This window comes from Panthera tigris, chromosome E2, assembly GCF_018350195.1.
Source record: "Panthera tigris isolate Pti1 chromosome E2, P.tigris_Pti1_mat1.1, whole genome shotgun sequence".
Classification (NCBI taxonomy): domain Eukaryota; kingdom Metazoa; phylum Chordata; class Mammalia; order Carnivora; family Felidae; genus Panthera; species Panthera tigris.
Window position 1 is genome coordinate 17,011,572 of NC_056674.1, and position 26,336 is coordinate 17,037,907.

The 26,336-nt window shown below is 38.5% G+C and overlaps 1 protein-coding gene across 1 annotated transcript in view; it reads left to right on the top strand.

The window, feature by feature from the left end:
* The window catches only part of ZNF568 (zinc finger protein 568), an 84,034-nt gene extending 66,777 nt beyond the window's left edge, over nucleotides 1-17,257 (top strand). Inside the window, exon 7 of the mRNA XM_015544093.2 lies at nucleotides 15,261-17,257. Coding sequence (XP_015399579.2) covers nucleotides 15,261-16,192 — 932 coding nt within the window. The 3' untranslated portion in view covers nucleotides 16,193-17,257. The remainder of the gene's footprint in view (nucleotides 1-15,260) is intronic.
* The last annotated feature ends 9,079 nt before the right edge of the window (nucleotides 17,258-26,336 follow it).

The following is a 26,336-nucleotide window of genomic DNA, read 5'->3' on the forward strand; positions in this document are numbered from 1 at the left end:
GGGGACATATCCCATACCACCACTTTCTCTGGATTCTGTGAAGCCTGCTTCAGTCTCTTGATTATGCTTGGTAACTGAGTGACTGTGCTGACATTCCCCTATGCTGCGTCTGTTGTAGTTCTTTCCATGCTGTATTGTAATTGACATTTTAAAACTGATTTTATTAAATATTGAGTGTAGAAATTGTATAATGTATGACAAATATCTGAACACCCATATTTAAAAAGTAGAATGTTAATTATTAAAAACCCCCATGAGTCATCCCAGTCCAGTCTCTATAGGTAACTTCTGAATTTTGTTTTTCATTCCCTTACTTTTCTTTACAATTAAACATATGTGTTTGTTTTTATTTTAAATTTGATATAAATAAAATTATACAGTTTGGAATCTTATGTGATTTCATTACCTGTCTCTTAGTGTATATTCAGGAGATTCATTTATGTTGTGAATTTACTGTGTAGCCATCCATTGTATAAATACATTTTTTTCTTTTATATTACAAACATTACTCCTGTGAACGTTTTTGAACTTGTCTCTTGTGTCATGTGCAAGAATTTCTCTGGGCATATAACTAAGAGTAGAACTCTTAGTAGACCCTTCTCAATTGTTTTTCAGTGTTTATACCTGTTTTTAAACCCTGTTACCTCATATTCTCACCACTACTTGATATTGTTAGACTTTTAAGTTTTTACCTATTTGGTGGGTATGAATTGATACATTATTCTGATTTTAAACTTGCATATTTGGGCACTAAATAAGGTTGAACCCCCTCCCCCCTGCCCCCGGCCCTTTTATGGTTTCTCTTTTCTGAAGTTTTATTTTGCGTCGTTTTCTAATGCTTCCATTCAGTTTTGTGTTTCCAGTTTTTTGTTCCTTTTGGTGCATTGTAGGTTATTTCTTAAATATTGTAGATTGACATTGTCATCCTTTATCAGTTATGTGTGCTATACATACTTTCAATATGTGGCTTCTAACATTAAGTGGCAGTAGAAATTCTCAATTGTAATGCCATCATATTTAACACTGTTTTCCTTTCGTTTACTAACTTATTTATGTCTTGTTTATGAAATCTCTTTTCCTTGGGGCGCCTGGGTGGCTCAGTTGGTTAAGCGTCCGACTTCAGCTAAGGTCATGATCTCACGGTTCATGAGTTTGAGCCCCACATAGGGCTCTGTGTTGACATCTCAGAGCCTGGAGCCAGTTTCAGATTCTGTGTCTCCCTCTCTCTCTGTCCCTCTGCCACTTGCTCTCTTGTCTCTCTTTCAAAAATAAACATTAAAAAATTAACAAAAAAAGAAAGAAATCTCTTTTCTTCTGTGAGTAAAGGTACTCTCCCATGTTTTCTATGAATGATATTGTTTTGCCTTTTGTGTTTCAGTCTTTAATTCAATTGGGATTGATTTTAGGATATGGTATATGGTAGGGGTCCAGTTTCACTTTTTCCATTTGGATAACTAACATCCCAACATCATTTATTTGAAAGGCCATCACAGAGGATTAGGCAAACTGCACAGTCTCAGGGAACAGGCCCTACAAGGTTGCCCTCACTTCAGACCTTAGCTCTAAGGTTGAGAGTCCCTAGGACCACCCTCATTTCAGACCAGCTGGCTGTAAATTCAGGGTTTCTCACAACCATCCTCAGGTTCAATAATTCACTAGAAAGATTCCTAGAACTCCCTGAAAGTTACCATATTCATAGGCACATTTATTACAGGGAAAGAATACGTTAAAATCAGCCCAAGGGATAAGATGAATAGGGTAGAATCTGGGAGGGTTCCAGACTTGAAGTTTACCTTCCCAGTATCAGTATGTGGCAATATGCAGAGTATGGCCAACCAGGAAAGTTCACCCAAGCTTCAGTATCCAGAGTTTTTATGTGCTTAGAGATTGAGCTAATACCACATGGCCCAAGCTCTGAATACATGGTTGGTCTTTAAGGCATAGCCAGCCCCACCCTGAGCCATCTCATCAGCATAATCTTACACTGTGGTCTAAGGGGCCCACCATAAATAACAAAGACACCCTTGTCACTTGGCAAATTCCAAGTGTTTAGAAGTTATATCCCATGAGCCAAAGGCAACACCTCTCTTTGGAGGCCAAATTTCTTTCTTTCTTTTTAAATTTTATTTATTTATTTATTTATTTATTTATTTATTTATTTGAGAGAGAACTCATGCACAAGTGGGGGAAAGGCAGAGAGAAAGGGAGTGTAGAGCTGATAGGGGACCACATCTAACCACTGATCATGAGGAGATCATGACCTGAGCCAAAATCAAGGGTCACATGCTGCTTAACTGACTGAACTACTCGGGTGCCCCGGAGGCCAAATTTACTATAGTCATCTTTTCCCCTCTGTACTTCATTGGCAGTTCTGTCAAAATTGAGTTTCCATGTATATGAATTGGCTGTTCTGTCCTTTCTGGCCCACTGCTCTGTTTGTCTTTCCCTAGTGTTTTCTTTCTCTGCACCAAAACCATATTGTCTTAATTAAGACAGCTTTATAGTAATGTTTGATATTTATTAAGTCATGTTCCTCTACAATAGTTTTGTTTGCTGGGAGTCTAAGCGATTTTTTGGCCTTTGGCTTCTTCATATAAATTTTAGAATTGGCTGATTAAGTTTTATAGAAATCCAGTTGTGATAGGGGTACCTTGATAACTCAGTTGGTTAAGTGTCCGACTCTTGGTTTTGGCTCAGGTCATGATCTCACAGTTCATGAGTTCGAGCCCTGGATTGGGTTCCGTACTGCCAGTACAGAGCCTGTTTGGGATTCTCTCTCTCCTTCTCTCTCTGCCCCACCCCTCTCACTCAAAATAAATAAATAAACCTAAAAAAAAAATTCCAGTTGGGATATCAATTTGTACTGCATTGACTCTGATCAGTTTGGGGAAGATTGCTGTTTAACTTTTTTTAATGTTTTTGTTTTGAGGGAGAAAGAGAGAAACAGTGTGAGTGGCGGAGGGCCAGAGAGAGAGAGGGAGATACAGAATCCAAAGCAGGCTCCAGGCTTTGAGCTGACAGCACAGAGCCCGACACAGGGCTGGAACCCACGAGCTATGAGATCATGACCTGAGCTGAAGTTGGAAGCTTAACTGACTGAGCCACCCAAATGCCCCTAGTTTTGTTTAGTGGTTAACTTAGAAATTTTGGGCACATATTGGGGTGCCTGGGTGACTTAGGAAATCATCTGACATAAAGATGTTGTTTAGTTGTTTTTTTTTTTTTTTTAACTTTTTCCCTAAAGTTTTTTATTTAGAGAACGAGCATGCGTATGTGGGCGAGGGGCAGAGAAAGAGGCAGAGAATCCCAAGCAGGGCTCAATCTCACAAATTGTGAGATCATGGCCTGAGCTGCAGATTAAGAATTGGACACTTATGCAACTGAGCCACCCAGACGCCCCTTATTTTTTAAATTTTAAGTAGGCCCACACCCAACATGGGTCTTGAACTCAGGGCCCTGAGATCAAGAGTCAACAAGCTCTACCAACTAAGCCAGTCAGGTACCACAAGATGTTCTTTAGACACTGGTAAGTTAAGATATGTTAAAATTTATTATTTTTTAATTTCTTTTTTATTTTTTTATTAAAAAAATTTTTTTAATGTTCATTTGAGAGAGACAGAGAACAAGCAGGGGAGGGGCAGAGAGAGAGGGAGACACAGAATCCAAAGCAGGCTCCAGGCTCTGAGCTGTCAGCACAGAGCCCGACACGGGGCTGCAACCCACGAGCTGTGAGATCATGACCTGAGCTGAAGTCGGGATCTTAACCTACTGAGTCACCCAGGCGCCCCTAGTTTTCTTTAGTGATTACCATAGAAATTTTAACATATTGGGGTGCTTGGGTGGCTTAGTTGGTTAAGCATCTGACATAAAGATGCTGAATAGTATAAGGAACTAGGCTCTTCCAACTAATTAAATTATTTATATTGTCAAATGTTTTAATTCTATCCCCCCTTTTTTAAATTTTTTATTTTTTTTGAGTGAGCAAGCATGCAAGGGAGAAGGGTAGAGGGAGGGAGAGAGAGAGAGAAAGAATCCTAAGCAGCTCAGTGTGGAGCCAGACATAGGGCTTGATCCCATGATGCTGGGATCATGACCTGAGCCGAAATCAAGAGTCAAATGCTCAACCGACTGAACCACCCAGGCGCCCCTACCCTTTGTTTAACCCCTACAACGTTTTTCTTATTTTCTATATTTGAATGTTAGTTTAGGTTGTCCACATGTTTGCCACTTTGTTTGTTCACTGTTTTTATGTCTTAAAACTTCTACCTTGGAATCACTTTCCTTCAGATGGAAGTACATATTTTAATGAATTTCTGGAAGGTTTGGTTTTTGGTTTTTTGAAAATGTTTTGATTTGCTCCCATTGTGAAAGATAATTTTCTTTCAGGTGAGATAGTCTGCTGTCTTCTGGTTTATATTGTTGCTATTGAATAATCATTTGGTAATAAGACTGCTGTTCTTGGTAGATAATCTTTTATCTCAAATTGTTTCTTACATATTCTCTTTGTTTTTAATGCTCTGCAGTTTTGATATAATTGTCTGGGGTTCCTTTTTATTCTCCTTGAGACTCTTTGGGCTTCTGAATAATGCTTGCATTTGCCAGTTTTGAAAATTTCTTAGCCTTAAGAAATTTGTTGTTGTTGTTTTAAGTAAGCTCTATGCCCAACGTGAGGCTTGAATTTACAACCCCGAGATCAAGGGTTGCATTCTCTACCAACTAAGCCACCCAGGTGCCCCCTTTAGGTCTTCAATTACTGCCTTTTCTCAGTACTTTCTACTTTTTCCTTCTACAACTCTGGTTAGATACCTATTAAACCTCTCACTTATCTTCTTGGCATATCTTATACTTTCCCACGTTGTCTTTCTTGATAGCATTCTCCACAATCTCTTTTCATATCTTTTAGTCCAGTAATTTTCTTTTCAGAGATATTTATTCTAGCCATAATATGACTTAATTTTAAATATTAGGGGTTTTTTTTTTGTTCCAGAAGTACTTTTTCCTTTTAAATCTACCTGTCATTTTGTGGTTTTGTTTCTCACTATCCTACCTCCTTTCTGTAATATACCTGTCATCTATGTAATATATGAATCTTTGCAGGTGTGATATTTTCCCCCTAACATTTTTATGTTTGTAATGGAAATTTACAACAATTGCATGACTGATTTTCCTGACTCTCTGATCCTGGAAATAGCCCTCTTTACATGTTTTCTTTTTATTTAGTTTTGTATTTAGGTGAAATTCACATAACATACAATTATCCATTTTATAGTATACAGTTTAGTGGTACTTAGTGTATTCACAGTGTTATGCTGTTTTATTATTTTTGACATTTGGGTCATTTTCCTTGGAATTCTACTTAGGGATTCTGAAGGCCTGGTTGAAGATTGTTCTCTAGGCCAGGTCTGTGTTTGCTTCTGCCAAGAGCACTGCCAAACCAAAGCCACCTTAAAGTAGGTTTATAGATGGTATGTTTTATAGAGTCACCTTAGTAATGTGCATGTGAGCCACACAGCTGTGGGAAGGCTGACTTGTGGTTATAGTTCCTCGGGAAAATGTTTTTTCTTTTCTTTTCTCTTCTTTTCTTTTCTTTCCTTTCCTTTCCTTTTCTTCTGTTTTCTTTTTTTTTCTTTTCTTTTCTTTTCTTTTCTTTTCTTTTCTTTTCTTTTCTTTTCTTTTCTTTTCTTTCTTTTCCTTTCTTTTCTATGTCAGGATCCAAGTCAGGCCATTTTCTTTGCAGTACTCAAGAATGGGAGTGTTGCTTCTACTTTTTCTTATTTTGAGGGCATGGTCCTAGAGTTCCCAGGACTTTGCAGTGCAGAACCTTTTAGACTTCCATCTTGACCAGCGATAGGCTTGGTCTTGTCTCCCCCCATTCTTTGAGTGTCAAAGCTCATGGTCATCTGGGCTCAGCAGAGGTTCTCTGGTAAAATAAGTGTCAGTGGCTCAGCACACTCCTCTTGGTTCCCAGTTTGACTTGATTTTAGCTTCTGAAGATTACTTTCCTTCTTTACCAGATCATCACTGCATCCCAAAATGTTTTCAATATTCAGAACATTATTTTTCACCTGGTAATTTGATCATGATAACCAGTCTTCCACAGAGCTTGATGTCCTGTGATTGTCTCCTTTTTTCTGTTTTTCCTCCCTGATTCTGAGCTCTTAAAGGCAGGTGCTGGGTCTAAATCATCATGTCCCCAAGTGCCCCCACTGAGCCAGAGTCATGGAGGATTTTGACATTTTTGGATAATGGAGTCTTGTTTATAGAACTGCTGCTTTCCTCCCTTTCCCTTCTACCTCTGATTTCCCTTCACAGAGTGTTGTGCTTTGTAGTGACAAACAGAGCAGACTAAGCATTTTCTGCTCCCCAGAGTGGAGAGCCCAGTTCAGGATTTTTTTTAAAGGATCTTCAGAAATCCCTGGCTGCATCTGTAACAGTCAGAAGTGGAAGACCATCAGTTTCAGAGTTGGAGAAATCTAAATCTAGATTCAAAAGCCAGCGATGCTACCACTAACTGCAAATTTGAGTAAATGACTTTACTTCTCTGAGCTAAAGTTTCCTTTGAATTAGGATTTGTGGGCCTCTCGTAAGGATTCATACATATAAGCACCATAAACTTAAAGTGCTTAATATGCAGTAATTGTACTTGAGATGATGGGAACACTATCAGCAATAAGGCTAGGGGTAGCAGTGAGAAAGGGTAATGTCAGGCAGGAACGCCATGGTGATCTTGGTTGGGAACCAGAATGTGTTGGCCACAAAGATTCTGAGAATTGTGGTTTCTTGTAAAGCCATTGCAACTTGCATCCAGGTGGTTGAGCTCTGCCAAGACTACTAAGGACCTGCTGATCCTGGTGGGTTGTCTGACTCAGCATTGGTGATTCTGGGCAAGGTCTTTGTGAAAAGAAGTTTCAGTTGGGGTTCTAAGAGCCCTAGTTCTGGGATGTGGGAACAAAGCTAAAGAGGTACCTAATACACTGAGCCTGTTAGGCCAGGGAGAGGCTGGAGATTTCTGTTGCAGAAACTGTTATCCAGGGTTGGGACTGTCCAAATATTCAGTGCTCCTGGGCCTGGGGGCTCCATCCTGTCTTTGGGATGCACCCATGATTGAGGAGCTCAGTGTCTTCCAGGTTGTAGAACAAAGATCTGCCTGGGGCATGTCAGAACAGGCCCTTCTGAGTTCATATCTGCTGGGAAAGCTGTTTCCTCTAAACACATTATGTACAGTTGGATTCTCTGGGGTTCTGGAAGGCAAGGTTTTGTTATTCTTCCTCAAATCAAGAAAGGCAGACTTTGTATGTGTGTGTGTGAGAGAGAGAGAAAGAGAGAAGAGCTGTCACTAGCAGGAAGATTAGAACAGGAGAGGGGAGGAAAATTTATTCTCTGTCTTTGAGGACTCTGAAGTCAGTCTCGTGACTCAAGACCGCTTTTGCTTCTTCCTCCGTTGCCTTAAGTTATGCATTTCTGTAGGATCAACCTGAGAAACAAATGATCTGTTTTTACAACCCTAAAGCTATTATTTATGTGAATTGCTGTTTCTCCCCTCCTTCATTGAATGCATTTTCATTTTAAAAGATTTGAGCAGTGGATTTCTTTTTCCTGAAACTTAGTGCTTTCCTGAGCCCCTCCAAAGAACTTACTTGTTATCCATTCCAGTGAGTGATGCTACCAAAGGCTGCTGTCCCATAAGTGTTCCTCTGTTTTACAGGTGTTTCAATATTCATTCAGCAAACCACTTAGCATTCCTTATGTGCATACCCTTTCACCAGGAATACTGATGGAGTAGAAATCCTTGCTGAAAATATTATACCTTCCTTGTTAAAGTGGGCTTTTCATGAAGTGGTTAAGTAGGAACCCATGTTGCAAACTCGATTTTCTAATTAGACAAGAAGGTAATTGATGTTGATTTGTTACAGTATCTTCCCAAATCTGTAACTCTCTGAGATTTAATTTTAAGACTGGGGTTATGATAGAGATATGATAGATTGAGTGTATGGAGTTACGTGATATTCCAAGAAGTCTGTGCCATGTAGACACCAATAAGTCAGTCCATTTTGAACTTACGTAGCGTATGCTTATCTTGGGTTGTTTCATTCTGAGTCTGGATCTTCCTCCATTAGTTCTGGCAGATCAGGAACAAGGAAAGTATAGGAACAGTACAACCAGATGTATAAATTATTGAGAAGTAAAGACTCATACTGCAAAAGAACTTTAGAGAACTTATGCAGCCTAGTACCCCAGAGTGAGAACATTGAATGTATAAGATGGGTTGTCATATAGCCAGTAAAAATGATGTCTATTTTAGAATTTTTCATGACATGGAAAAGTGATTAGGTTTTAATATTCTGGCATTTTTATGAACGTGAGTTTTTAAGAAATTATTAAATCACCAAGTTATATTCAAATCCTACTTTCAGAAATATACATTTTTAAAATTTTATTTATTTTGAGAGAGTGCAGGGGAGGGGCAGAGAAAGAGGGAGAGAAAGAATCCCAAGCAGGCTTCACGCTGTCAGTGCAGAGCCCCACGTGGGACTGGAACTCACGAATCATGAGATCATGACCTGAGCCAAAATCAAGAGTCGGACACTTAACTGACCTAAATTGAGTGCTTAACCAGGTGCTCCAGGAAATAGAAATTTTATAAAATATTTTTGAATGATTCAGACTTTTAAGAAGTATTTCTTTATTGGGAGAAGGAGAATACTGGGGAAGGAGATAGTCACAAGTGTCGTGTGGTGAACACAGTGTGCCGTGTATTTGTATGTGTATATAGTTTAATTGGGAAACACCAGTCATATGAACTTTGGTTATTCCCAAACCTGGGGAGATAATGGAAGGAGATAGTGTCAAGAGGTTACTTATGTAGTTACAGTCATGGTCAAGCATGATGTGTGCACCAAGAATGCTGTATGCTCTGATCACTCTTGTTTCCACACTGAACCACCTGTATTAAAGGGCCCAGCACAGCCTGTTACCTTACTAATGTTGTCACCTTACTAAATTTCTTTTTCCATTTTTTTAATTCCATTGTAAATATTTTGTCCATTATTTTCACAAATAGTGTATTTATCTGTGGTTTTAGGGCTTCAAGTTTAAAGATGTGGCCATTTACTTCTCTCAAAAGGAGTGGGAATGCTTGCACCCTTCTCAGAAGGGTTTGTACCGAGATGTAATGTTGGAGAATTATAACAACCTGATCTCACTGGGTAAGTTTTTGAGCCCCCTAAAATTCAGAATTGGACTTCTGGAATTTTATGTTCACTTAAGAATTTCTCATGAGTGCTTTTCACATTGCCTGGCTGAATTGATGCTTCTTGCTTCACAAGGAAAGGATTATCCCATATGAAGTTAGAAATTGGCTGCTCCGTTGGACAACTTTTATCTTTTTTGTACCTGTGACTTATACCCCTTTTGTTGACTCTTAACCTATTTACTCTTCCTTGAAAATCATGGACTGATTTTAATTCCGGTACACGCCTAACATAACTTTGTCGTCCCCCCACCCTGCCCCGACCTTTTTTTTTTGAGCAGGACTTTCTGATTCTAAGCCAAATGTGATCTCCTTATTGGAGCAGGGGAAGGAGCCCTGGATGGTTAACAGTAAGGAAACAAAAGAATGGTGCCCAGGTGAGTAATAGTGACTCCTATTGGGAAGACTGTGGCAGGTGGTCACCTAGGGAGCCTATGAGAAGGCATCACATCTCAGCTATTAGTAGGAAAGCTCACTGAAAAGGCCTGAGATCTGGAGAAGGAAGGATGTTTCAGCACAAAGCCTCAAATTTTCACTCCAGTTATCACTGTTGCTACCCTTCCTCATATTTGCCTCTGATTAAAGTGTACTGTTCAGTGGTTTTTTAGTATATTCAGAGTTTGCATCTGTGACAACAGTCTAATTTTAGAACCTTTCATCACCCCAAAATGAAACCCCATACCCATAAGCAATCAATCCCCACACCCAGCCCTCACCCTTTATTTCTGTAAGGTTGGTTGTGATATCCCTCTTTTATTCCTGATATCAGTATTAGTCTTTCTTTTTTTCTAGCTAAAAGTTTGCCAGTTTTGTTGATCTTTTTCAAAGAACCAGCTTAAAGTTATGTTGATTTCCCTATTTTTCTTCTTTTGTTTTGTTCATTTCCATTCTAATCGTTATTATTATCTTCCTTCTGGTATCTTTGGGTTTACTTGACTCTGTCTAGTTCCAAAATCTGATTTGAGATATTTCTTGTTTTTTGTTTTTTTAATATAGGCATATAAGCTGCAAATTTCCCTTTAGGATCTGTTTTAACTGTATCCCATAAGTTTTGGTATATTAAGTTTTCCTTTCACCCAACTTGAAAGTATTTTCTAATTTCTCTTGTGATTTCTTCTTTGACCCTTTGGTTATTTAAAAGTGTGTTTTCTGTTTCCTTGTTGATCTTCTGGCTAGTTGAGCTATCCATTATTGAAAGTAGAGCACTGAAGTCCTCAATTTGTTGAATTGTCTGTTTTTTTCTTCAGTTCTGTTTTTGCTTCATGTATTTTGGGCCTCTGTTATTAGACATACATACTTATAACTGTTACCATTTCTTTTTAGCTTTTTATTTCAAAATAATTTAAGACTCAGAAGGAATTACAAAAATACCACAGAGAGTTCCCTTGTACCCTTCACCCAGCTTTCCCTAATGATAACATCTTACCTAATCTTAGTACACTGTCAAAACCAGGAAATTGATGTTGGCACAATAGTAGTAACAAAACTATAGATAGACCTAATTCAGAATTCACTGATGTTCACATATACTCATTTTTTAATTTTAATTTTTATTATTCTTTTAGGTTACTGTGATTTTATGATGTGTATATTTATATAACCACTACCACAATTGGGATACAGAAACCTCAGCATTTTAAATATTTTTAAAAACATTTTTTAATGTTTATTTATTTTTGAGAGAGAGAGAGAGAGAGAGACAGCATGAGCGGGGGAGGGGCAGAGAGAGAGAGGGAGACACAGAATCTGAAACAGGCTCCAGGCTCTGAGCTGTGAGCACAGAACCCAACATGGGGCTCGAACTCAGGAACGAAGAGATCATGACCTAGGCTGAAGTCAGATGCTCAACCAACTGAGCCACCCAGGCACCCCTAAATATTTTTTATAAAACATTTTGAAGCAATGCTATAATGTTTAGGTGAAAAAAGCATGGTACCTAACTTTTAGAGTCAGTGCTATTTCGGTTGTATAAAAAGGATTCTAGAAAACAATGGAAGGAACTAAAAGATAACAATGAATAACCTAGGAAGTAGCTAGGGTTAGGAAGGATTGTCTTATTAATAGGCCCCTTCTGGAAATAGTGTGTTTGGTAGAGAGGGGCCAAGTGTGATTATAGTTTAACACTTGGGGCTCTTTCTGGGCATTTCCTTGAATCATAAACCTTGAATTAATGGGCAGTGTTCAGACAAGGAAGAGCCAGTCTTACCAGGAGCCTGGACTTAAGGGCTGATTTAAATTCTTAATCACTGATAACGCTATAAGTTTTCTTTTTTAGAAACTTGGCCTGTGCAATGGCCAGAGAAATGAATGTCTTTTTAGGGGAGATGGTTATAGGTAAGTCACTGCTGTGAGAGAAGATTTGGGGCAATATTATCAGACTGGTAAGACTTTTCAGATTGTGACACATGATATGAAGCTGGAAGGATGAGTAGTAGAATCCAGGAGGTGTGGTGGGAATGCTATACCAGGTAGAGGAATCTCTTCATTGAAGGCACCAAGGAGAGAAAGCCTTGGGTGGGTGTCCTGGAAGACCTGAATGGAGGTCTACGTCATGCAGGGCTTTCTCACCAAGTCTAGGAGTTTAGAGTTTTTTCCTTGAGGACACTTGGCAGCCATTGGAGGTTGTAAACAAGATAGGGACATGATTGGACTGGATGTCCTTTAGGGATTGAATCAGAGGGTTCGTGAGTAAAAATGGTAAAACTTGCTAGGAGGCTGTTGGGAAGTCAAGATGATTTTGCATTGTGCTAGGATGAGACCATGGAGTAGGGAAAATGGAGAGATTAAAGATCAATGTAGGGGAATGATTCTGTAGTATGAAGAGTGATTGTGCAGGGTAGGAACAATGGGAGCATCCTTGATGGATATTACTTTTTGATTTGAACGTTCCTTTAAGGTCCAAATTTTTTATTCCAACCCATGCTTTTTACAGTTTTCCCTTTCTACCAGATTGTTTTTATAAAATATTTAAAATAACAGCATCTTCTGACACCTGATGTCTGGAACTTTCCATACAGCATAAAATGCCAACATTATTTTACCAGTCTATATAGACCTTAGTTTTAGTGCCCTTCTCTGAAGGACAGCCTTATAGCATTCCCCAGCGTAAGTGGTATTTTCATTCGATTGCAGATATAGACCATACATTAATCACAGAACAATTTTTTCTTACCAGTTGTTCTAGGTTTATCTCTCTAGATTTCCCAACTGTTTGTCTTTTCTGCAACTTGCTTTTGGCTGGTCCAACTACCCTGGACCTTAGCAAGAGCAAAGGGACTATCCCAAGCAACAGGGTGCCTGTACACAGCTCTGACAACTTACCCGAGCATCTCCCTTTGTCTCAGCCTCCTTGGTTTCCGAGTAGCTAAGTAACGGTCCAGTGTCATACAACTAGCAAATTGTGGGACTAGCATTCACAACCAGGCAGTCTGACTCTGTGTTCTTTGTCACAACACATTACGACTTCATATAAATGGTTGCCATAGTATCCTCAGTTTCCATTAGAATTTTTTCAGAATTACATGAAAGATTTTCATTGTTGTGTAAAGCTATCAGTCTTGTAGGGTACTGGTATAAGACATGTACAGATACACTAATGATGCTGGCTTGTTTGTGCCTTACCGCCATGTACTTGGGAAGTGCTGTAGAGAAGGCAGTGAAGCTGGGAAGGAGCAGAGGCCAGAAGACATTCCCCGCATCTGTTAAATAAAACATGAAGTGATTACTCTCATTCTCACTCTTCTAATGTCATTATCTGCAGCATGTTTCCCTTTATTTCCACTGGAGTATCCTTTAGTATTTAGTTAACATTAATTGAACTATGTGCTAGGGATTGATTATATAATGGTGAGTGAAATATGTATTATGCTGGTTCTAGGCCACCTTGGGAGAAATTATCCCGGTAGATAAACCGATGAACTAATGTGCAATTCCAGAATTGAGGAAAAGATTATGAAGGCAAAGAACAGGGTACTTGACAGAAAATAAAGATATTTACAATGAAAGAAACTGGCCATGAAGGAAATCTGGAGCAGAGCATTCATTGGAGATGAGCATTTCCTAAAAGTCTAAGATGAGAATGTAATTGGTATGATATAGGGGTCCAGTGGAGGCCAGTAGAGTAGGTACTGGTGAGTGAACGGGAGATCATCTTAAAATGACAGTGAATAGGGAAGTAGGGTCCAGATAATGCAGAGTTCTGCGGGTCTGGTAAGGAATTTTGTATTTTATTGTAAGCACAGATGGGGTGTACTGTATTTAAACTGTACTGTATACAAACACACTTTGAGTTGCCTCTGAATCACTGAGAGAGATTAATAAAAATGCCAGTGGTCTTTCATTCATCAAAGAGTATTTACTCTGTGCAGATACAGTGAAGGGCAGACAGACAGTACAGAAGTAAACAAAGTATAATATCTGTGGAGTTTAGAGGTATATATACTGATGTCTGCAAGGTGGATGGATGGAGAGATAGAAGGATATGTGATAAGGCAAGTAGAGCCAGATATTTATTGTAGAATCTAAGTTTTGGGGATATGGGAGTTCACTGTCCCAATTCTTTTAATTTTTCTTTATATTTGAAAGTTCTCATGATAATGTTGGAGAAATAGATAAAATGGCATGTGATGATAAGTACATTGCAAAAAATAAGTAGAGTGATGAGGGACCTGATTTGTAAAGAGTGGTCTCAAGTTTGAGTAGAGGTCAAAATGGAGTAATTGAACAAGCCATATTAATATCTTAGGGAAAATATTTGCAGACAGAGATTCTGAAGGAGGGGTGTGCTTCACAGGTTTGAAGACCATCCCGTTGGTCAGGGAGTGGAGCAAAGTGTGCTAAAGAGAGGAGACCAGCAATGAGGTCAGACAGAGGTAGTGCAAGACAGGTTCAGGGAAGGTTTTGTAGACCTCATAAGAACTTTGACTTTTGCTCTGCTCAACAGGGAAATCCAGTGGAGAATTTTAGGCAGAAGAAAGGCCTGATCTAACTTACTTAACAAGAACACTTTGGCTACTATATGGGATATAGGACAGCAACAGTGGAAGTAGGGAGACCTACACTTAGAGAAGTGTATTAGCTTTGGTGAGAAGATGGCTTTGGACAAGGTGGTAGAGATGCTGATGGAAGGAGTCAAAACCTGGATATATTTTGAAGCTAGAGATGAGAGGACTTGCTGTTAGATATAATGTCCTATGCCTTTAGATTTCTCATTTAGTTGGTCTTAGGCAATTCCTGAATGTCATATTTGTAATGATCCTTTGCTAATTCTGATTTTCGCCAGGGGTGAAGAACTACTTCTTCACAAATTCCCCTCATTTTCTCTATTCTCATCCCCTCCCCCCAATCTGGGGTGTTTTGTTTTGTTTTGTTTTTTTAGTTTCACTGCTGTGTTTCACTATTTAAATTATTCACTATTTTTAGTTTGTCATTTCTACCTTAGAACTTTCATGTCTCCTGCCACATGAAAATGCATCCTATTTTCTTTCTTGTTATCTTACAGATTGGGAGTCCAGAGGAGAAACCAATAATTTATTTCCAAAGACAGACAGTTATGAAATTAAATCATTGCAACTGAAGATAAAAAGAGTTGAAAGCTCTCACCTTGAGTGCACTAGGGTCAGAGATGACAGAGAAATGAAATGCCACTTGGAGAAACAACAGGAGGGACATTTCAGACAAGCCATAATAACCTCTGGAGAAGAGTCTGCTTCTGTTCAGTGCACAGTTCATGGAGTACTACAGACAATTTATACTAGAGCAAAAACCAATGAATGCAAGGGATGTAAGGAAGCTGTCAGGTGCCAGTCACACCATAGTCAACATGAAAGAAGTCCTAATAAGGAAAAAGACTCTAAATGTGGAGAATGTGGAAAAGCCTTTAATAGTAGGTCAGACTTAATGAAGCATCAGAGAATTCATGAAAGCAAAAAAAGTAAAGAAAGTAAGAAATGTGCCTACATCCATGGCTCTGAAGTTACTAAACCTCAGAGAATTAATACTGGTGAGAAATCTCATAAATGTAAAGAATGTGGGAAAGCCTTTCATTCTGGCTCACAACTTCGTAAACATCAAAAGATCCACATAGGTGAGAAACCCTATAAATGTAAGGAGTGTAGGAAGGCCTTTCCATCTACTTCACAACTTAATTTACATCAGAGAATTCATACAGATGAGAAATACTATGAATGTAAAGAATGTGGGAAAGCCTTTACCCGACCCTCACACCTCCTTCGACATCAGAGAATCCATACTGGTGAGAAACCCCACAAATGTAAGGAATGTGGGAAAGCTTTTCGTTATGACACGCAACTTAGTCTTCATCAGATAACTCATACTGGTGAAAGACGCTATGAATGTAAGGAATGTGGGAAGGTATATAGTTGTGCCTCACAACTGAGTCTACATCAAAGAATTCATACTGGTGAGAAACCTCATAAATGTAAGGAATGTGGGAAAGCTTTTATCTCTGATTCACATCTTCTTCGACATCAGAGTGTTCATACTGGTGAGAAACCGTATAAATGTAAGCAGTGTGGGAAAGCCTTTCGTCGTGGCTCAGAACTTACTCGACATCAGAGAGCTCACACTGGTGAGAAACCTTATAAATGTGAGGAATGTAAAATGGCCTTTACTTGTAGCACAGAACTTATTCGACATCAGAAAGTTCACACGGGTGAGAGACCCCATAAATGTAAGGAATGTGGGAAGGCTTTTATTCGAAAGTCAGAACTTACTCATCACGAGAGAAGTCATAGTGGTGAAAAGCCCTATAAGTGTAAGGAATGTGGGAAGGCCTTTGGTCGTGGCTCAGAACTTAATCGACACCAGAAAATTCATACTGGTGAGAAACCTTACAAATGTAAGCAATGTGGGAAGGCCTTTATTCGTGGCTCACACCTTAGTAAACATCAAAGAATTCATACAGGACAGAGGAGTGAATGAAGACATGTGGGAAGGCTCAAAATTTTATTGATATCTGCAAAGTCCTACTAGTTAAACACAAACCTACCGCCTGATTTTAAGGGATGTGGGAAAGCATTTGAGGATAACTTAATATCAGAGTTCATACTGTGGATACAAGGCCTTTTTTTGAGGGCCAGAATTTATTTGACATGTTACTGCTATTTGATAAATGTTAGTGGTTGGGAGGGTTCTATTTATGTTTCAAAATTTATTGGACCATCAGTGTTCAATTAATGTAAAAGTGATAAAACTTCATGGATGTGAGGAAAGTGGGAAGGCTTTGGAAGGCAGTTAATGTGTCAGTGACAGTCTCACAGACATTTCTCAGCATCAGGATCATTTTTACCCTGTGGGAAATCAGAGGATTCTTAATATAAATGTCATATATATAGGAGACAAATTTGCTTTAGCTTAAGTTACTCATCTGGTAATTCATGCTTGGGAAAGGCTATAATAATGTTAAAAATGCAGCAGGTTATTCTATCCCACTCAAATCTTGTTAAATATTTGCAAGCTTAACCTCTAAAAATAACCTGAACTGAATCATAGTGGGACAGGACTTAACCAGTGCTCAGTCTTTACTTGCCTTCACCATTTTAACTCATTTCTTATGGGCAAATGACTTAACTAGGTCTAAATTTTCTCACTTAAAAATTAGCAATATTAGCACCATCTTGTTAGCATTGTCAAGATTAAATAATTACATGATATCCCGTAGAATACTGTGTGGCTCATATCGAAAGTGTGTTAAATAAGAGCTGCTTTTATTACTTTATTTTTATACTTGTGGATGGAGATCGTATGAGAGGAAGACCTTATGTGTGCAGTGAATATAGGAACATCTAACGTCATCTTTTTATTGAATGTCAGGTAATTCCTTCTGGAGAAAAATTAAAAACTGAAGTTTTCATTCTCCTTGCCTTCTTGCTTCACTAGGGGAAAGGAAATCAAGGCAAATTACAATTAGAAATGAATGACAGAGTGGGGCGCCTGGGTGGCTCAGTCGGTTGAGCGTCCGACTTCGGCTCAGGTCATGATCTCACGGTCTGTGGGTTCGAGCCCCGCGTTGGGCTCTGTGCTGACAGCTCAGAGCCTGGAGCCTATTTCCGATTCTGCGTCTCCCTCTCTGTCTGACCCTCCCCCGTTCATGCTCTGTCTCTCTCTGTCTCAAAAGTAAATAAACGTTAAAAAAAATTAAAAAAAAAAAAAAGAAATGAATGACAGAGGGACAACTACGCATTAACATTTGTAGGATGAAACAAAGCTATACCCAGGAAAATAACTTCTTTCAATATGGGTAGAAAATGGGAGATGATTAATGGCCAGGATTCATTGTCAGTACTTGGTGCACTGCCTGTTCTAATAGGTCCCCTGTAAACACACGTAGAAATCAGAGGAATGAGGGAGTGAATAAATATTCATCTCTGGTGTGTAGAAAAGCTCTAACAAAGTAAGTGCAAAGCAAAACAAACCAAAAACCTTGAAAACTTTTGAAATGGTAAAGTAAAAAACCCTCAAGCATCATGAATGAGAGGATATGTAACTACAAAAATGGAATTATAAAGAAATAAGGCAATACAGTTGTGGCAGACACTGTTGGTTACCTACCCATTGGTGTTAGCCATTTTCCCTTTGCCAGGACTGCCCATCTGAAGTCTAGCTCTTGCTGTCCTAGTTTGCTTAATAATTGGACATATATATAACAGTCCTGGCCATAGAAGATCTGAGCAAAAGTTATACGTAGCCTTTATGTTAAATTTTCTTTCCTAACAAAGTAGGAGGAAATGGTCCTCTTATACCCAGGATGCATGTCTATATGTGTAATACCTGGAACTGTGGCCATTTTGCTACCACATGAGTAAGAGGCCGAGATTGGCACAGGGGATAGATTGGAATTACCTGCATCCTTGACATTGTTGAGCTGATGAAACAATGTGGAACTGCCCTGTTCCTGGACTTTGAGTAAAATGAGAAACTTCATGCATATCAGTTTTAAGTTTATACTCACTTTTTTATGATCTATCAGAGTCCTAGAAAAAAATATTTTCGTATGTATATACACATATTTATTCACCTTTAATTTAGTAAATTGGGGAAATGTTTATATTCGGCTTCTTTTTATGGTATATCTGAAATTGTAGTAAAGCATTATTTTCTTAAATATTTTTTAGACATGTATATACATATATTCTACTTTGAATTAGTAAGACATGGGAAATTTTTTTTTTTACATTCAGCATTTTATAGTGTGTGTTTATGTTCATCTTTTTAAAGCATGTCTGAAATCCTGAAAGATATTTTCCTGAATAAAGAATCAATAAACTGATTCCTCTCATATCAGAATATCTAACAGATAAAATCTTCTAAGTGTTCAAGGTACAAAGAGTCACAGCTGTGAGGCTAGCATAACGCTTTTAAGAAATTTGGAGGGGTGCCTGGGTTGCTCAGTTGGTTAGGCATCCAGCTTCGGGTCAGGTCATGATCTCATGGTTTGGAGTTCAAGCCCCGAGTTGGGCTCTGTGCTGACAGCTCGGAGCCTGGGACCTGCTTCAGATTCTGTGTCTCTCTCTGTCCCTCCCCTGATCACACTCTGTCTCTCAAAAATAAATAAACATTAAAAAAAAATTTTTTTTGGAAAAGGATAACATTCAAATCAAATCACCCAAAAAAATAATCCATTGTACTTATGGTATGTGAATATTAAAATAAGTTAAATCTAGCAGCCTATTAAAGAAAATAGGGTTGTTGGGGAGTTTTTTTGTCCAGAATATGATTCATGACTTGATCTGTCCAGTTAATTTTTAAGTAATGTATCAATGTAGTGTTTACACGTTGAAAACTATTAGAGCATATGCATATTCAGCTGCTGTGAAGTCGCTGCAGTTATCCACTTAATCAGACCTCATGGGCTGTAGACACATTTGGAATAATCCCTAGTGGATTCCACTTACGTCTTGCACTTTAGAAAATAATACTTCAAATAAGTTTAATGCAAACATGTATTATATGGTAAATCAATTATAGCTAAATGTCAGCCCATTGGAGGAGAATTTATAATAAAAATCCAAGCATTTTTTATTTTTTTGAGTATGCTCTATGCCCAATGTAGGCTTGAATTCCAGACCCTAAGATCAAGAGTCACATGCTCCACTGACTGAGCCAGCCAGGTGCGCCCAAGCATTTTTTAAAGGGGAAGTTATTGCTAAATTTTATCTGTACTGGCATAATTATTCCGTAAGTCTCTTCTTCAAAGTTGTACGTACTGTTCTAAGAGGACAAGCTCTGCCCTTAGGAGGAATTGAATTAAAGATAGGCAAAACCAGGCATGATCATGGTACTGGTTTCATTATAATTTCTAATATTTTTTGACATATTAAGAGATGATTCTCTTTCTTTTTTTGCCCATGTATACATTTTCCTTTTTTCAACACTTGAAAATTGTATTCTAATTTTATATAACAAACTATCAGGGTGCCTGGCGGGCTCAGTCTGAAGGATATGCGACTCTTGATCTTGCAGTCATGAGTTCGAGCCCCACATTGGATGTAGAGATTATAAATAAATCAACCTAAAAAAAAAAAAAAAAAACTAGGAGCGCCTGGGTAGCTCAGTTGAGCATCTGAGCATCTTTTGATTTCGGCTTGGGTCATGATCTCATGGTTTGTAGTTTCGAGCAAGCCACGTGTCAGGTGACTTTCAGCATGGTACCTGCTTGGGATTCTCGGTCTCCCTCTCTGCCTTTCCCCTGCTTGCCCTCTCAAAAATGGATAAATCTTAAAAACAAAAACCCCACGTTCTAATTGCCATTACAAAAGCCTTCCATGCTTTTTGCCATACTCAAGAAGCATGCCCACATCGAAGAAGTTTGGTAGTGGTGGTGGTGGTGTGTGTGTGTAGTGTAGCATAGTTTAAACGGGATCATGCATACACATTAAGGTGCAATCCCCTTTTCTCACTTGGTAACTTACCATGACTGGGCTTCCTTCCAGTCAGTGCCTACAAGTGTAACTTTTTAGCTTTTAGACTCCTACATCATAAAGACAAAGCATAATAATATGCAGCCCAATCTTCCACCAGTTCAGATTTGTTATTTTACAAATAATTAATTGTACAATTTTATTACACATGTATTATTTCCTGTTGGTGCTTCTGTTGAGTGGATGGATTCCCACCAGTTGGATTCCTTGCTTTACAACATAGTGTATTTTAGATGTAGTAGTTAATGCCTTATTTTCTGAAATTCGCCATTAATCTAGAAATATATACCCATTCCCAACAACTTCAATGAAGAATGAATCTTTTGTTAAATTGAGTGAAGAAAAAAAAGTGCGTTTAATTTGCATTTTCTTAACTGTCGGTGAGGTTGAGCGTTTATCATGTCTAAAACATCATGCCTCATATTGCTGTGAATTCCTTGTTTTTATGTATTCCATTTTTTAAATTGGAGTAGTTTTTGAAGGAGTTTGTAGAAACCTTGTTTTGTTACATACTTTGCAGTTGGTTTTCTTAGTCTAGCATGTATTTTTTACCTTTTTTAATGGCAAAAGAAATCAACAGACTTTTTCTGTGAAGGACCAGATAGTAAATATTTCAGGCTTTGTGGTCATACAGAATCTACTCTGCCTTTGTAGTGTGAAAACATACATAAACCAGTGGTTCTTAACCAGGGGTAGTTTTTACCTGTCCTACTCTTAATCCCAGGAGACACTGGGCAGTGTCCAGAGAGATGTTTGTTTGTCAGTTTGAGGGGAAGGGCTGCTGGCATCTAGTGGGTAAAGGCTAGGGATGCTCTGAATATCCTGTAATGCATAGTACAGTCCCTTACAACAGATCTGGGGGTGCCTGGGTGGCTCAGTAGGTTAAGCGTCTGACTTCAGCTCAGGTCATGATCTCATGGTTGGTGGGTTCAAGCCCCGTGTCGGGCACTGTGCTGACAGCTCAGAGCCCGGAGCCTGCTTCAGATTCTGTGTCTCCCTCTCTCTCTGCTCCTTCCCCACTTGTGCTCTCTCTCATAAACATTGGAAAAAAATTTTTTAGAATTATCTAGTCCAAAATATCAGTGCTGAAGTTGAGAAATCCTGAATGTAAGAAAATGGGCATGGCTGTGTTCCAATAAAACTTTACACAACAAGCAACAGGCCACATTTAGGTATCCTTTTTGATGTATGATATCTACTTTTCTGATATTGTTCCAGAATTCTCCTAATTTTTCCAAACTTTCTTGTTTATGTTAAATTTTCTTGACTAAAATAATTCAGAAAAACAGTAGCACCTGTGTGACTGGTGCCTACTAACTAGACATCTAATTGTTTTTTATTAAAATTTTATAAAAGAAGTAAATCATTTCATAAATAAGTCTTCTCTTTTCCCTTCAGTCCTGCTCTTCTCCCTGTGTCTGAAGAGGCAATAACTTGGTGCACGTACTATCTGTAAAACCAATACTTAGGTGTACACACAAATGGCACATAATATGGGTTTCTAGGAAACAAATGATACGTATTTCTGTAATTTTTCTTATTGACAATATGTGAGATCTAAAACTTGAAAAATACCTAATTTTTATATGCTGTGTTGTGTTTTTATACAGTTTATTCATTGAAGTCCATTCATGAACTAGAAAACAATTGCAGATAAGATCATTTCTATATGTTTTAGCAAGGAATTGAATAAAGGATATTTTGTAATTTGAAGAATTTTCAGAAGGCCAAGGAATTAGACTTCAGGGCTGTACGATCCAGAAAATAACAGGATAAAGGCCCAGATATACCACAAATACAAAAGCTCAGATACATGGTTTCTTGAACAGTACTTGAATGTAGTACTGTTCAAGAAAATCTGCTACTGCCACTTTATGCTCATCACCTAATGTTCTAAGGACTGGAAGGTAGAAACTTCAACAGCTGCTTAAGGGGAATCAGTCACTCCTGCCACTGTGAATCCTATCCCTATGCCACCACCACCCCATTATGCTCACTTCCTCCACCTCCAAGGTTCAGGTAGTGCCTGGTGGAACCTAGATTACATGCTAACTCCCACCTGCAGTGGAGTCCAGGTGAAGTATGTGGATTGTAATGAGAAATCACAATTTGGGATGATATGACAGATTCATTCTTGTCTGCCATCATCCCACTGAATCTGGTGGAACAAGTACATTTGCTGACCCTGGATGAAATCATGGACAGACCATACCCTGAGTCCACCATATAAATCAAAACTGTAAGCATTATGGATGGGGGACTTCCCTCCTTTAGCTCAGGCATGTTGCAGGGTGGGTGAGATGCCAGATGAGGAAAGAAGACATGGCTTCTGCCTTTCTGGTCCTCTTTCTCATCTCCCAACTTGCTGTCCCTAGTTTCTGATTGCTTGGATGGAACTTGAGTATTAGAAAGAGGTCTAGATCCTCCTTGCATGATAAGTCATAATGATCCTGTCACACTGCTCTCCACCCTTGGCTGTTCTCTGCTGGAGTACTTTTGTAAATTTCTTTGGAACCCCTTGATATATAAAAGAGATGATCTGTTCAACAATCTCACACTCCTTTTCTGATTTGTTCTACTTTAGTATTTTTTTAAAAATTTTTTTTAACGTTTATTTATTTTTGAGACAGAGACAGAGCATGAACGGGGGAGGGGCAGAGAGAGAGGGAGACACACAATCGGAAGCAGGCTCCAGGCTCCGAGCCATCAGCCCAGAGCCCGACGCGGGTCTCGAACCCACGGACCGCGAGATCGTGACCTGAGCCGAAGTCGGACGCTTAACCGACTGAGCCACCCAGGCGCCCCTAGTATTCTTTTTTTTAATTTATCTTTAAAAAAGATTTTCTTATTGTGATGAATTACATCAATTTGAGTTAAATGTTTCCTCATGATTAGGTTCAGAATATGTATATCTGCATTTATGAATTTTCGACAAATACTGCATCTCTTCCAGGCATTATGTCAGGGAGTATATGATGTGACTGTCTTATTAGTGATGGTAACTTCAACTACCTAAGATTGTGCTTTCCAGGTTTCTCCACTGGAAAGAATATTTTTTTCTTTGTACTAAGTAGTATGCAGGAAGGTGCTTTTAAATTAAGATAGCTATCCCATTCTCCATTATATGTTTAAAATCCATTGATGAGGGGCACCTGGGTGGCTCGGTTGAGCATCCAACTCTTAATTTCAGCTCAGGCCATGATCTCGTGGTTTATGGGATCCAGCCCCATATTGTCAGCACAGAGCCTGCTGGGGATTCCCTCTCTGCCCCTCCTGTCCTCATGTGCTTGCATGCTCTTTCAAAATAAATAAAATTTCTTTTTAAATCCATTGATGATTCTTCATTGAATCAATTGTTACTATGATGGTCATACCCTATATGATTCTAGTCCTTTTGGAATGTGTTTCATGGCTCAGCATATTCTCAATTTATATAAAACTTATGTGTGTTTGAAAAATGCCCACCCATCTGGCTCGGTCCATTGAGCATCTGACTTGATTTCAGCTCAGGTCATGATCCCAGGGTCATGGGATCTTGCTCAGCATGGAGCTTACTGATTCTCTCTCTCTTCCTCTGCCCCTCCTCCCTGTTCATGCTCGCTCTCTAAAATAAAATGAAAAAAAAAAAAGTTTTTAATGCCTACCCATCAACAAACTACTCGTGAGGCTGCTTTTTCTTTAAAGTTTATTTTTGAGAGAGAGAGAGTGAGCAGGGGAAGAATAGACAGAGAATCCCAAGTAGGCTCCATGCTGTCAGTACAGAGCCTGACTCAGGGCTCAAATTCACAAACCATAAGATCATGACCTGAGCCAAAACTCAAAAGTCGGATACTTAACTGACTGAACCATCCAGGTGCCCCCCTCATAGGACTACTTCAAAATGTTGTGCAAATAATCATCAATTTGATAAATTAATATGTATAAAATGTTCAGAATAGATCCTGAATGACCTGTAAACTGTTGATGAGGATGGTAATACACATACTCTTATGTAAAAAAAAAAAAAAAAAAAAAAAAAAAAAGCTGCTGTTTTTATTACTACTTTCATCTAGAGTCATGAATTTTCCATTCTTGTAAATTTTTTTCTTCAAAAAAATTTTTTAATCTTTATTTTTGAGAGTGAGAGCATGGGTGGGAGCTAGGGAGAGACAGAGAAAGAGGGGGGAACAGAAGATCTAAAGTGGGCTTTGCACTGACAGCAGCAAGCCTGGGGTAGGGGGTAGGGGGACTCACACTCAGACTGTGAGAACATGACCTGAATTGATGTCAGACATTCAACCAACCAAGCCACACAGTCACCCCCTATTATTGTATATTAATACAATTGCAACAACATTCTATTGTGGAATTGACTCTTTGCTTTCAGGCATAGTCTCCTGTAAGGAAGGAAATCCAAAGAGGAAATATTTTTTGTCTGCTAATATTCAAGAGGGAAACTCCTCTGAGTATGGGTAGAAACTGGCAATAACAGTTATCCATAATCTTGACTGCTTTTAAAGATTACTTGGCACATCTCAGAAATCAACATATTGTGACAATTATTATGGAAGTGTGACAACATAAAACTGGGAGGATCCACATAGGATAACTAAACAAGCAGAATGACTAGAGAAGTGAAGAGACAAAGATTACTGTATATGTGCTTATTTCTGCTGTCTCCCTAAAGTCTTGTTAAAATAACAGTAACAGAAAGTACAAAATCAAAAGAACAGAGGATGGAAGGGGTAATAACAGTAGAAACAAATGTCAAGATGGAAGATGGAAAGCATATGGAAGGTTGTCACCTAAGAAGCTACAGGAAGTCTTGAAGAAGAAAATCTCATAGGAAAGTGAGATATTTTGTACCACAAAATACCAGAAAGGCCCCCAGCAATCCCATTGCAGCAATAATAGTGACAACAGAGACAGCTGGGCCAGTTCCTAAAATTCCAAGGGAGGAAAATCCTCTTTGACCACAGGATCTGTGTTTCCAAGAACATATAGGGAGTCCCATTGCTTTTTTTTTCTATCCTTTTACTGCTTGGCCCTACACGTTGGCAGAAAATGAACAGCAGACAAAAAAGCCAATGCTTCACCTTTCTACCCAGAAGAAAGGGAGAAATGGTCTCTGAATTGGAATGTGTTGGGAAGATCAAAGAAAATGGAGCATAAGAAAACAATCCCATAAAATTTTGTATGAACTGGAAGCACCCCCCAAGCTGTGCATTCATCAATCTGACCCTAAATAGCATACTAAGACTTTGAGAACTAAAATATAGGGTAGACCACCACCCAGGTCTCAAACTGGCCACTAGGTGGCACAGACGTGGAACAGCTCTGAAGAGAACTACAAAGATTAAAAATTAAACTGAGGTTGAAGCCACAGCTTACAGAAGGTAAGCAGGAGCTTGTGGCCTGAAACTTACTGGGTTGATTGCCTGCTACACAAACAAAAAATGCCTTAAACGAGACCCAGAGAAATATAATAGTTAAAATGACCAAGATACAATCCAAAATTACTATAGATAGAATGAGGAAAATCATGTCATCTCACAGAGGAAGAGATAATAAATGACACCAATTCTGAGATAATAACAGGTGTTGGAATTAAGAGACAAAGCCTCTAAAGCAACTATCATAGCCAAACTCCAAGAACAAGGGGAAAATACACTTGAAACAAATGGAAAAATAGAAACTCTCTGAAAAGAAATCAAAGATACAAAAAATATCTAAATGGAAATTTTAGAACTGAAAATTACAGTAACAAAAGTTCACCATATGGGCTCAATATCAGAATGAAAATGATAGAGGAAAGATTAAGTGAACTTGAAAATTGATTAATGGAAATATTCTAATCTGTATAACAGAAAAAACAGTTGAAAGAAATTATCAGGAAGAAATTATAACAATTTCCACAATCTCCTCCAGAAAATGAAAGCATGGGAAAACTCTAATAACCCATTCTATAAGCCAACATTATTTTAATACCAATCCCAGATAAAAATATTATAAGAAAGGAAGACTACAGATCAATGTCTCTCATGAATAATAGATGCAAAAATTCTCACAAATAATATTTTAGCAAATCAAATCCAACAATGTATTAAAAAAATTATACCATGACCAAATGGGATTTATTCTAACTGATCAACATTCATAAATTAATC